The 13,513-nt window shown below is 35.5% G+C and overlaps 1 protein-coding gene across 1 annotated transcript; it reads right to left on the bottom strand.

Moving 5' to 3' along the window:
* Window positions 1-9,524: 9,524 nt before the first annotated feature.
* Window positions 9,525-12,341, bottom strand: LOC127524123 (solute carrier family 2, facilitated glucose transporter member 11). Its single transcript, XM_051915502.1, has 2 exons — window positions 12,244-12,341; window positions 9,525-12,056 (listed from the first exon to the last, which is right to left on the bottom strand). Exon 2 carries the CDS (start codon window positions 12,033-12,035, stop codon window positions 10,662-10,664), a length of 1,374 nt encoding a protein of 457 aa, XP_051771462.1. The 5' UTR covers window positions 12,036-12,056; window positions 12,244-12,341; the 3' UTR covers window positions 9,525-10,661.
* Between the last annotated feature and the right edge of the window lie 1,172 nt (window positions 12,342-13,513).

The raw sequence follows: 13,513 nt of genomic DNA, 5'->3' as shown, positions 1-13,513 counted from the left end.
GGATTTTATTCTGTTTAATGCTTCTCTCCCGATCTCATCTGCTACAGGCCTATTGAACTGAAGAAGAGTTGGTCTAGCTTCTAGCAGAGCCACAAAAAGTGAATAAGCTAATAAGATTAAAAGGACAAAAAGTGAATGAGCTAATAAGATTAGGTTTTTATCCTAAACCCTTACCTCTGAAGACACATCTCATTAAATCAGTAAAGCAACAAATTGCATTTAAATCAGCTGAATGTAAAACTGTGTCAGATTTCACTATTACTCGCTTGTGTTTTTGACATTGTGTGCTTTCTGCATTCTCTTGCCTTCACACCACCTCAATTCTCATTACTGTGATGCAAAATACGCTTTGATATTCACTGTAATGAATTGCTGTAAAAATTACAGCAATATTTTACAGCCGCTGGCTGTATTTTAATAATACAGCATATTGCTGTAAACTGCAATGCATTCTGGGGGCATGGCGGTTTGAATCAAATTTACAGAATATTGCTGTAAATTTCAAATATACAGAGGCATTGTGGGATCTTCAATGGTCGAGATTCGGGTAGCAGCAGCAAGAGGAGTGATTTACAACTGTGGTAAGTGACTTATTTCATTTTCCCCCTCAGTCTTTGGTAACTATATATGTATCTACATTCGCAATTCATATTGGTAACCCCGGATTGACGCATCCTCCGTCCGCGGGGCGCGAAGCAGACTTGCGCGGGGTTTTCCTCAGCACGGTCGGTAGGATCTCACACATTCCCCGGCGCTATAGCATAGCGGCTATGGGCCGAAAATTAATAATTACAAACAGTTGGAATTCATGGGAATTTCGTGTCGATCAGCACACTTGGTCGTGATTATTGTATGGCGTAAATCACAGTTGAACAGGCAGACAGTCATCTGTTAACATGGGCCGAAACGAAAAAGCCTCGCAACGCGATCAGGCCGCTCACGGAGGATGTGTCACGTAAATTGGTGCTGCTCCATGCTGTTAACGTAACCGATGTGATATGTATTTGTGGACAGTTCCTAGCTTAAGGTAATGCAAACACTTTAACATCTCTGTTTGATATAAAGTTTGCCTTGTATAGTTAATTTATTACCATGCCAAAACCAAATCTTTTTTAACTTGAAATGAAATGTGCTATTTACAGATATGCGTGTTTGTTGACACTTGAACAAACTGATCATCGTGTATTGCCTTTTAGATATAATTTTATATCTACAGAGGCCTTTAACAATGTTTCTCAACTAGATTAGACATTTATTTTTTAGGGTGAATGTTTTAGATGTCTCTCTATTTGAAGCTGGCTAACAAATTAGTTAAATAAGGTGTTTTGATTAGTAGGACATCTAAAACTTTCTGGGAGGTAGATCTTCAGGACTGGAGTTGTAATACTGCTCTACCACGTGGTACAATTTGAAAAACATGATTACATGCCTCAAAAGCTAAAACCAATCTGAATTGTCTGTTCCCTGACCCTTTAGGCACTTTGTAGGTATTTATCTGGAGAGAGGAACAAAGACGAAAGGAAAAGTGCCATCTAAAACAACAGGCCAGACGGTTCAGAAGAAACAGGTTGTGGTCAGCCTACATGTTGCAACTCTTCTGTGCAAAGTGATGGATTTTCAGTGGAATTTCTGAAATGTAAGAAATACACACACACACACACACACACACACACACACACAATCTATTTTTTTTCTTTTGTTATATACTTTTATTATTCTATATCTGTATCTGACTGTATCTATCATCCCTCTATCTATCACTGACTGTATCTGTCATCCCTCTATCAGTCTCTGAAAGTATTATTATGTTTTGTAATATATCTAATATATTGTCCTCTTTGTTCCTTTCAATATTTCTAGCCTCTCTTTGAATCCTGGGATGGAACATAATTTGGAGCAGAATTGTTCTTTTTTGATCACAAGTTTGTTGGGCTTGTTGTTTGGCCGTGTTGGTCTGTTCATGAAGTGATGAAAGTGATCTGGTTTTTAAGAAATGTTTTTATATTGACCATGTTGGTCAAGTTATAGTTATAACACAGTTTGTGTATTTGTTTGTGTGAAGGGCCATAATGGCCAATAAGTAATTTAAAAACATTTTCATGACAATTTTATGTCCATTTAAAAAATAAAATGATTTTCTAAATAAAAAAAATAAATTCAAATACACTTTTTATGGCATTTTTTCATGTAAATTTGAAAGTTATATATTACATTTTGACCTGTTTTTCAAGATTAAGAAGCATCAAATATATATATATATATATATATATATATATATATATATTTTTTTTTTTTTTTTTTTGGTGAATTAAGTTATGCATTATACAACACTTTATGCAGTTAAAATTTGTTTAAAGCTTATGCAGTTAATAGTTTACATTTAAAATTCAGCTGCCAGTCATTAAGTGAGCAATAGGGAAAATATATTGTATACTGCATTTTACATATTTTTTAAAAATAGCAAACACACACATTCAAGTAAATTACTGTGAAAAATACAGCCTTTTTTTTTTTTTTTTTTAAATGCTGTATTTTTCACAGTAATTTATTTGAATGTGTGCATTTGCTATTTAAAGAAGTGTTAAATGCAGTATAATGATATGCAATTAAAATGATAAATAGTACTGACACATCATACATGTACATGATTTATTATGCTGATAAAACCCTCACGGAAACTGATTTTATGCTGCAATGTGACCTAGATGCTTCATCCATCATTAGTGACACCATATAGATCAATTTTCCCACATTAACCATCATACAACATATGCAGCCTTCCATTATACGTACAATTGCACTTGTGCCTGCCAAGTAATACATGCTCTCACATTTGGGTCTCATTGCTTAGACTAAAGCAAATATTACAGATAAGCTGTCATTATCATTGTCAGAAAACAAAGCACGGTACATCTGCAGGGGCTCTGGCCCCTATTAGTCTTAGTTATTATTTTCATAGACCTCTGCCATTAGCTGAAATTGAAAAGCTCACCTTAGTTTAGTTTCATTACATTATTTGCTCCACACTCTTCTTGTAGCTTTTGAATTAGACTATTTCAATCATACATGGTATTTTAGGTATGTTTAACTATGCTTTCAATAATAATTATTTTTTCTGCATGTTTGTTTTGTTTTGCATGCTTTGTGTAGTGTTTGAATTATGAACATTCACATGGTTAGCTATACATGCTGTGTACTTTTGCAGCAAAATATCTTTATATAATAGCCAGGATGTATTTTTTTTTTTTTTTTTTGTTTTTTTTTTTTTGTTAGATTTGTAGAAAGATATAGATAAAAATAGGAATTAACTGTGAAAAGCGTCTTCCAATTCCTCTGACTATAAAAACCTGCTAGAAAAATCCCAAGCTATGAGACGTGTAATTGCCACATAGCATTAACAAACACAACTGCAAAAATAATGAGAGTTTTCAAACAGGTTTCCTCCAACATTCACCTCATCTGTGATTGGTCGAGCAACGGATAATCCTGCTCTAAAACTCAAACCATTGGTTGAGTTAATGTTCAGAACAAACAGCAATGCATGACAGCCTCACAGAACCAGTTTCTTTCCAAAGAAATCGACCTATAGATTGTTTACTTTTAGTCGCATCTGCATTGTAAACTGGGAGAGGAGAAAATACTTTAACAATGAAGACTCTTCTCATTCTGACAAACCAGATTCATCCTCTGCGCATCTCATTATTCAGGAGATGCATAATAATTGGACATGGCATTTGTTAACCATTGCGCATGGTTTAATTGCCTTTTTGTCTTTATACTGTGACAAACTGCAGCTGTCAAATCCTGATGGCTGAACAGCTCTCAACAATACGCTATAGAAGCTCAGTATTGTCTCCTCAATTCCTCAAAATCTACAGTGGCGCACTGTGTTTTTAGGGCCACGTCTTTATATTTCCTTATTGTGGCATATTTTAGACTTCCCATTTCATCTATAAATTCTATGTTGCTTTCATGAAAGAATATTTATTTATTTAATAATATTCTTGACTGAGCAGAGTAGAGGAGGGTGGTAGAAAGCAAGCAGAAATAAAGGTCACAAATCAGTGGCTTTTATGTGAACTCGGAGTGAGATGCTCTTCATTTTATGAGTAGTCTGGGATATTATTTTGCATCAGTCCATAACACTACAAAGGTTTCATTGAATGTATTTGTTTTAGCCAAAAATTGCAAACTTCATGAATATCAGTATCCTATATATATTTTTTATATTTATTTGTTACACTTATTGTGCCAACTATGTGAATAGTGTGTTTGTTTTAAAATAAAAGCTATTGGGTTTGATATTTCCATATTTTCATTAACATTCATATATTTTTTACCTGTGGCTGATGGGTCCAAACAGTTTTTGGAGCCGCTTTGCATGCCCTTTAAATGCTTGAATTATATCTGGTATTCACAGACCAAATAGAAACTTCTTCTTCTTCTTCTTCTTCTTCTTCTTTTTTCAAAAATGGCTGTAAATCAATTTCTTAGAGAAACCTTATTTTAATTTCTCATTAAGACTCATAAACACACACAGGTGCAGATGAATCAATGAAATGCACGGATGGCACTTTATTAAATCATGTTATTATTTTATGCAATCTATGTGACTCTTTAATGAATCATTTATAAGCATCTTCTTTGTCTTCTACATCTAGAACAATCCTGTTTTAGTTAACTGCATTTCATGATATTTCACTTGTTTTTATCTTCTCATCTTTCCTGAAACATGATTTGCCTTCTTTAACGAGATGATGCTGTCAGCCTCTATGAGCCCTTGTGGATTAAAATACACACTTAGCACTTTTAGATTTTTAGCTAATTAAGTTTAAAGTCAAGGAAGAAGTGCTCCTCTTCATCTGAATTAAACTGCTCGTTTGGTCTTACTGTAGGAGCCATATTTAGATTCTTGTGGCAGACAAAGAGATTAAGTTTAATTTATTTATTTTCTATTTCAAAACATTATGATTTAAATATATATATATATATATATATAAAAATGTTATGTTTATTGTTTAATACCTGGACTAACCTGTTCATATGAATGTACTTGCTCCTCCTCCTTGACGTGTCACTACGGCGTGGAAGTCTTAATAGTTAGTTAGATTTGCTCGGCAGGAACAGGTTAGAGGGTGAACAGTTTCTTCAATCGCATGCTCACACTGGTATTTCACATTTTTGGAAGTTTCATTTTGTATTTTTGTTTGGAAAGTGAACTGGAGATTGTGATTAATAAACTACGTTTTGTTGTTGTTGTTGTTACGACTGCATCTCTGTGTGTGCTTTATGACGTGTATCTGAAAAGACTCCTCCTCCTCAAGGGGCTAAAGAAATTTTTTAAAGATTAGCCATAACACTTACACAAATGCTGCAGAATACATGCAAATAAATACAGTAAATATGCCAAGTTGAGAGCTCAGTTAAAACCTATTCTGTAATGCCGGCTCATTTATGCTAATGTTATTTGAAGCAGTGTTTTGTTGCAGTCCTCTCATCTCTCTTGAGGGAACATGATTTGGGTCTGACCGTGTATCAAAAACACAAATTACATTCTGCAATGAATATTACATAAAACGTCAACATGTTTTAAAACCAGCTACATGTCACGAACGAATGACCATTGTTATGCTTTCACATCAATATATTGACACGTCTAGAGAGGATGATATTTCTGTGACACCATACGTGATTTTACGTGACTTTCAGAATCAGAAATGATATTAAATCAGAATTATATTTCTTTCTCTTCAAACACATTGTTCACAGTATAGATTCTCTCATTTTAAAAGCTGTCTGATTTGGGAAACTCATTGTCCCTTTCTTTGAGCTTCTGTTTGCTTCAGTAAACGCGTGACCCCGTCAATCAGCTGTCTCTTCTTGAAGCAATGAAGCCACAACAGCAACACAGCAACTAACAAGGAGAAAAACAGACCATAAAAGTCCTTTTTCCTGAGAAGCATGCTCTTTCTGCTTCTGAAAAGACTTCGTAAGCCACTTGAGAATCTCATTAAGCTGGGCTGCTTTCTACACTTTCAGTTTATGGAAATTAAGTCTGTGATAAGTGTCGAGTGGACTCTTATGAGTTTGTGAGTGCAGAAATTGAATAGATTTCTATGCGTATAGCTAAATTTTTAATGACTAGCTGGATAGATACTCATTAAATTAATAATTATGTATATATAATATATAATGTGCTATGTATATGCAAGCAATATACATTACAATGCAAGGTCAACTGTAAAATTAAAAAGAGTGTAAAAATTAAACAGATTGTTTCACTGATAACAATTTTTAGTGTTATGCATCTCACATTCAATTAATTTTTTTTTTTTTTTTAAATAAAATATTTTGATCATAATTGATATTTACCTTGAAAAAATTGACATTGATTGTTCTTTGTTGTCTTGTTAAACAAGTACACTTACTTTTGGGAAAAAAATGTTAGTTGTGGTGGAAATTGTCACAGACACGCCAGGCTCCACCATCCACCAATCAAAGCGCACCACTTCTCCTGAGTTCTGATCACCGGCACCTGCACCTCATCACCACCTCATCAACACCAGCATAAAGAGCACTCACACTCACAACCACATTGTCCAGTCTCGTTTGCATCTAAACTTACCTGTATGCTTACCTCAGGGACTCCTACCAAACTACTTACCTGTCTCCAGCGTCTCCTGTTCTCCTTGTGTGATCTCCAGTTCGTGCGTGAGTGTTCCCAGTGTTCTACGTTCATCCATTCCAACGCCATTCAAGATCTTCACGTCTGCAACCACAAAAGGACAGTATCACTTATCTTCACTCCAGTTTATCACCTTTACGTTGCTACACACCCACCTGCACTGCTGTTATACTCTGCTGGTATCAATAAACATCCCTGTCTGTGATCTCCTGTCTCCGACCCTTCTGTGTTGTAACAGAAATAAAGAAACAACTGAGGGCAAACAATTTGTGTAATCAATATAAATTACTCAAACAATCAATAATGAAATAGTTTATTTCATATTATTTCACATTATTTCATATTTTTATTATGGATTTCCATAGTGTAGGATTGAAAGTGCAGGCCTTGGATTAAAGTTAAAATAATAAAATCTATATTAAATTAAAAATAAATAAATAAATAATAAAAATAACTTCTCTAACAGATTTCCCTTCCATGTAAAGCAGAGAAAAGGGTTATATAAATGTAATACATGTATTATTATTATTATTATTATTAACAGTGATCTCTTTCTTACCATTTTCTCATGTTATCATGATATTTTTGATCTATTGTTTCTTATACGTAGGAAGACATTCATTATTTACTATTTCCATTAATACACTGTAACTCTCTCTCTCTCTCTCTCTCTCTCTCTCTCTCTCTCTCTCTCTCTCTCTCTCTCTCTCACACACACACACACACACACACACACACACACACACACACACACACACACACACGGATTCTGGAATAATCTTGCTCAGACACACACTTAATACATCGATACATCAAGTTCACCACGATATCATCATAATAACGACTCAAGGGCACACATAAATACTCTTTTAATGTTTCAAAGCAGGTTAGCAAAAGGTCACAGCTCCTAATGGATTTCTGCTGTAACAACATATTCCTATAATGAAACACAAAGAAAGACAGATCTCAGCTGAAATGACTCCATCTCTAACATTCACAGCAAACAACCAAATAGCAAGAAAAAAAACAGAAGAGCAGGGTGTGTAAATATGTGTATTTCCATTTTTCATATTGTATTCTTACACACCTGCTGTTTTTATGTTTCCAGTAAGTGCTGCTTTATTTCTGTCTGCACTTCAACCCCGCTGACCTTTGCAAAGGCCCCTGGTTTTATGTTTCGCATGGCACACACTGACATTAAAGTGTTTTGAATTTACTTTTTAAAATAAGTGGTTGCACACAATGAAAACATCTGCTTTTAGATATTTATTTTAAGTTCATGCTACTACTTGTTTTTTAGTAGTTGCAACTTATCTATTTTGTGTATAGTTTGCTCCTTGAAAATTATTAAAGCTTATTAGAATCATATTCAGTGTAATTTCTGACTGCATATGATTGTATATAAATGTAACCATTCTGCTTAAAAGCAAATTAAGAGAGACATGAAAAATGCAGCAATAGATATAACAGATCCACACTATGAAACACAAATTCATTCATTTAGTCATTTGGCCGTTACTTTCATTTAAGCATGGAGACAAAAAATAGAAAGATTTAAATGTGAATTTTGTAAATTTTAATTTTAATCATGATAGTGTATTTTATTGTTTGATATTTTAAAACAGATTTTTTTGGTATGATTTTTTTAAAAGGGTGAAATTAGCTGTAAAATTACAGCTTCATGTTTTAAAATGAAGAATAAATTCAGTTTTTAAAGTTTTAAAATGAGGAATGAATACACCAAATTCAAAATTCTACAATTCAATTGTACATTTAAAAAAAAATATACTATATATGGTATATTCTATAAATATTAATTTTATGAAAGTGACACTTGGCCAAGTATGGTGTCACATACTCGTAATTTGTTCTCTGATTTTCACCCATCCGAGTGCACACACACACACAGTAGTGAGCACACACACCATAAAGACACACATAGAGCAGTGGACAGCCATTTTCACTGTGGCGCCTGGGGAGCGATCGGGGGTTAGTTGCCTTGCTTAAGTGCACCTCAGTTTTGGGTACAATATCTAATTTTAAACACTTCATTTTTGAAAACCTTTTGAATGGTCAGTGATATAAGGCCATGTGAAGTGAAGCTGATTTCAACAGAACTACTGTAGGTCAGTTATAATCAGTTAAATATGTTAATCATGTATCTAATAGGGGAGAGCGGGGCAAGATGGCACACTTTGACAGCAGTGAAGATTTCTCATATTGTACCTCCAAGCTATGAAAAGCTATTGAAAATTTCCACCTCTATTGCTGAAGAAAAAGACTGGCACATAAATGTGACAACTAGCCACCACAGTCACCACACTCTCAAAACGAACTGCTACAAAATAATCTGCTAATCAACAGACTTATTGGGAATGGTAATTCTTGTCAAGAGAGATGTGGAAAAAAATAATTAACTCAGCCTGGACATTCACTGTATCTTAGTCCTTTAGAACTCTTTTGATGCATTCCTCTAAGTTGGAGGAAATGTTGTTGAAGCAACTATTCTAATTATGGCAAGACTGGTTACAGTACGCGAGTCAGGCATGAGAATGGTTACCTGAGTCAGAAATGAGATTGGTTACAGTACATGAGGCCTTGCATATAATAAAATGCAACATCCTTCAGTGTAGTCTTATTACCTCCCAGGAGAAATGAGCTCCACATGGCCATACATCAATTAGCTGTCAAAGAAGGCAGCGGTTTTCATTCAATATTACACATTGAATGCAATTACATGCAAAGTCAAAGTATCATTTATCATATGCAAAAAATGTCTAGCTTAATCATTTCAGTCAAAGGAACAGAGACTCCTTCAATGAAAGGAACAGTGAGACTATTTCATCAAGCAACTTTTTTACTTACTAAAACTGAGTAGAATATACAAAAACAGCATTTTGACAGATTAACAGAAAGTTCTTACAGACCGAATTATAAGAATTAGGACAAATGTTTAATCATCATACAATTCAATACATTTGGATAGAATATTCCATTTCATTTTGTTGAATATATGTTAGTACTTTGGAGGTTATATAGGCAGGTTAGTAGGCAGCAAATATGTGAAACTCTGAGGCACACATGAAGGTTATTTAGTGTTGATACTGATTGTCTTCCTTTACATCAGTGGTTACCTAAATGCAATGGCATGCTGTGAATAATCTTGTTTTGGTTAATTAAGAAGACAAACAGTGCAGACAGAAGAAAACAATGATGGTGATATAGTGCCATCTGCTGGTACAGCATTCAAATAACTTGCAGGCTCTTAGACAAATCTCTGACAAATACAAGACAGCAGTGCACTTTGGGTGTTGCTTTCAAAATAAGTAACTCTTTTATAAATAACGAACAACATCACATTGTGAAACACTGAATGAGGTAAAATACATAAGTGCAAATTGCTTTTCACTTTTGCAGGCATGAATATTCAAGTATTCTGGGAAACTGTAAAACAAAACAAACAAACAAACAAACAAACAAAAAAACTCTCTGATAAGGAGATTCAAACAGCAGTCCTACATAAATTTCCAACAAATTTTTTTTATAACAATTGCACATATTATATTTCCTAGCTGCATTTAAACAGTCAAATAGGAAGGAGGAAGGGGAAAGACTGATAGAATAAGTAATAAAGATTAAAATAATATAAAATCTAACTTTGTTACCCCGGTTGATTAAATAAGGTACAAAGTGCAATTTTTTTTACATAAAATGCAGCTGTGTGTCATGTCAGAAAGTAAAAACAATGACAATGACATTATCTTGATGTAAAAAGAGAAGAAACAAAAATTATAGATCAATGTGTATTTTTTGGTATTCATGCTGGTTTCATATAGTTTTGAAAAACTTTTGCCATTTTCATTAATTTTGAACAAATTATTAATAAATTAATATGAATGTCAAAATATAAACAAGTTGGAAAACAATTACAGAGTCAAACTGATAAAAGTAAAAGCAGAATACAGTAGGAACACAATCAGCCAGATTTATCACAGACCTTCTCAATCTCTAGGCATTCTGATGGATCAGTCAGACTTTGAGATTGTTGACTATATTTAAGGTTTCCATTAGCTGTGCCTTTCTTATTCCACTCCTCGGTGATCTCTGCTAGTGTCCTCCCTTTGGTTTCAGGTAAAGTGAAACTGATAAAAAGACACGCAGCCACACAAACACCGCAGAAGGGGATGAAGCAGAACTGTCCCAAGCCATTAACTATGAATGGAAATGCCATTCCTACGAGGAAGAGATTAAGCCACATCATGGAACCTGCAACCATGTAAGCTGCGGGACGTGCCAGTTGGTCAAAGATCTCAGCAGGAAGGATCCCGGTGACTCCTGCGGGACCCATGCCAAAACTCAAGATGTAGGCAAACATGCAGGTCATACTCAGATAGGGCATGCCAGCCACTTTGCCCTCCAGCGAAAGAGCAACAGTGAAGACCACCGCCCAGCAAGCCATGAGCAGATACCCACCTGCGAGGAGTAACCTGCGGCCAACACGCTCAATCAGCAGATTACAGGCCAAAGCGGAAGTGAACTCACAGGCACCTGTCCCGATTGTGACATACTGAATCTTGTCTGTTGGAATACCAGCTTCCTGAAAGATATAGGATGCATAGAAGTAAATGGAATCATTTCCACACAACATCATGGCACTGCTAGCAACCGTTACAGTGTAGAGCTGCCTGCGAAGACTTCGGTCTCTGAGAAGTTCCCACAGTGTCTTGGCATGGGCTTCACCTGCTTCTGCCCGCTCCCGGAGAATCTCTTCCATCTCATCAGTAAAAACGCTGCACGCTCTGAGGCGTTTCAGGGCCTGACTGCATGCCTCTCTGTCCCCTCGGTCGATGAGCAAGTAACGCGGGCTCTCTGGAAACCAGGGCAAGGTGATCAGCTGCACTAGTCCGGGGAGAGCATTGCTTGCCAGTAGATATGGCCAGAGAGACTCACTCCCTAAAACTTCAGTCAGACCCATTATCTGGCCCATCAGGATCCCTAGAGCAGTGAAAACAGCAGAAGAAAAGGCAACAGCACCTCTCATGTTTTTCGGTGCACTCTCTCCAAAGTACATGGGCTGGACGTTCATACTAACACCAGCATTGACCCCCACAAACAGACGTGCAAGGATGATCATCTCAAAAGAACCAGCTGAGCGACTGCTCAGAGCCAGGACTGCACTCAGAAAAATGAAGGAGTTGTTCAGCAGCAGGGCACCCTTCCGTCCAAACTTAATAGACATTGGGCCAGCAAGAAGGGATCCCAAAAGTCCTCCGAGTAAATAAGTGGAAACAATAAAGGTCCATATCAGTGTCACCTGACTAGGCTCAAGAGCTGTTCCCCATCTCTTCATACAGGTCTCATTAATGAACCTCTGCACATAAGATGTGGGTGCATTAATGATTGAAATATTGTAGCCATACTGAAAAGTGCCACCAATGGCTGCAGAGCACACAGTTAATGCAAGAGTGCGTGTGCAACCTCCTCGCCTTGTAGTTTCATTCATTTTTAAAATAAATAAATAAATATTTATATAGTCAAAAGAAAAACAAGTAACTCACATGTAAATATCTGTGCCACTATTGAGCAACTATAAAAATAGCAGGAATACACGCACATGCAGTTCCCGGTGATCTCCTGTCATTGAACTGTGTGATGCAGATGGGGCACTTCCTCAAAAATGAAGGCAGCCTGTTGCTCCTTCAAAATAAGAGTCCCTTTGCTTGCAATATATTTACAGTTCCAATGAACGTTTATAAAACGACCCTCAGGTCAGCTTTATTTATATAGAACTTTATACAATACAGGTTGTTTCAAAGCAGCTTTACAGTGATAACAAGAAAATGATGCATTTCGGCTGTTGTTCAGCTGAAGTCAGTTTTGTATTGATTCAGTTCCATTGTAAAGATCATCAATTATTAAATTAGTTCATTTAATCTATAAAGCAGTTCTGCAAAAATTATATCATCATCCAGCTCAGCTCTGTTCTCATACAACAGCTTCAGTACAGTCAGATCAATATTATTGTTGTATATTAAATGTTTCCAATACAGCAAGCCAGAGGCGACAGTGGCAAGGAACCCGAACTCCATCAGGTGACAGAATGGAGAAAAAAAAAACTTGGGAGAAACCAAGCTCAGTCGGGGGGACAAAGGAAAAAGAGAGGGAGAGATGAGAAAAAAAAAAAAATAGGGAAATGACTTTCAGAGAGACTTCTTTCCTAATGTTAGCTTGGTGATACAAGTTTATATGTGCTGGATAATCATGCATTTATATTACACTGTTTCCTATTGCTGGTACTCACCAACATGCAGGTTCAAATCCAGCCAAAGACCTTGTTTGTATAATTTTTAATTTAATTAAAGTGAAATTGAAATTGTTAGGGTTAATAAAACATACAAATGCAATTTATTTGTTGACTTTTTTGACACGCTTTCTTGAATAATAAAATATACCATATTGTTATGTAATATATTATTATGTGAGGATGAAGACTTTTGTTTGGGTACATTCAGTCACTTGCACATTTGTTAGTTCTAGATAAAGATGCAACCCATAAAACAGTTAAAAAAAAATTTATACTTGGTAAAAACAACAAATGTGTGTATTGTTTTCAGAGAAACATGTGATTAATGAAAAACGAAGCCTTGCTTTCTTTCCAGTAACGTGAATGCTTTACTTTGCGTGCCGGAATGTTTGAACCCAGACCACTACTCTACGGGTATGGAAGTTCAAGTACATTTACTAACATTTTAAACATATAAGCCTGTAGCCTATTTTACATGAGCATATATTCTGTCATATAAACAGTATAAAAACAATAAAATAATT

Source organism: Ctenopharyngodon idella, chromosome 12 (genome assembly GCF_019924925.1).
Source record: "Ctenopharyngodon idella isolate HZGC_01 chromosome 12, HZGC01, whole genome shotgun sequence".
In the NCBI taxonomy this organism is placed as follows: domain Eukaryota; kingdom Metazoa; phylum Chordata; class Actinopteri; order Cypriniformes; family Xenocyprididae; genus Ctenopharyngodon; species Ctenopharyngodon idella.
This window is presented reverse-complemented; position numbering and strand designations above follow the sequence as displayed.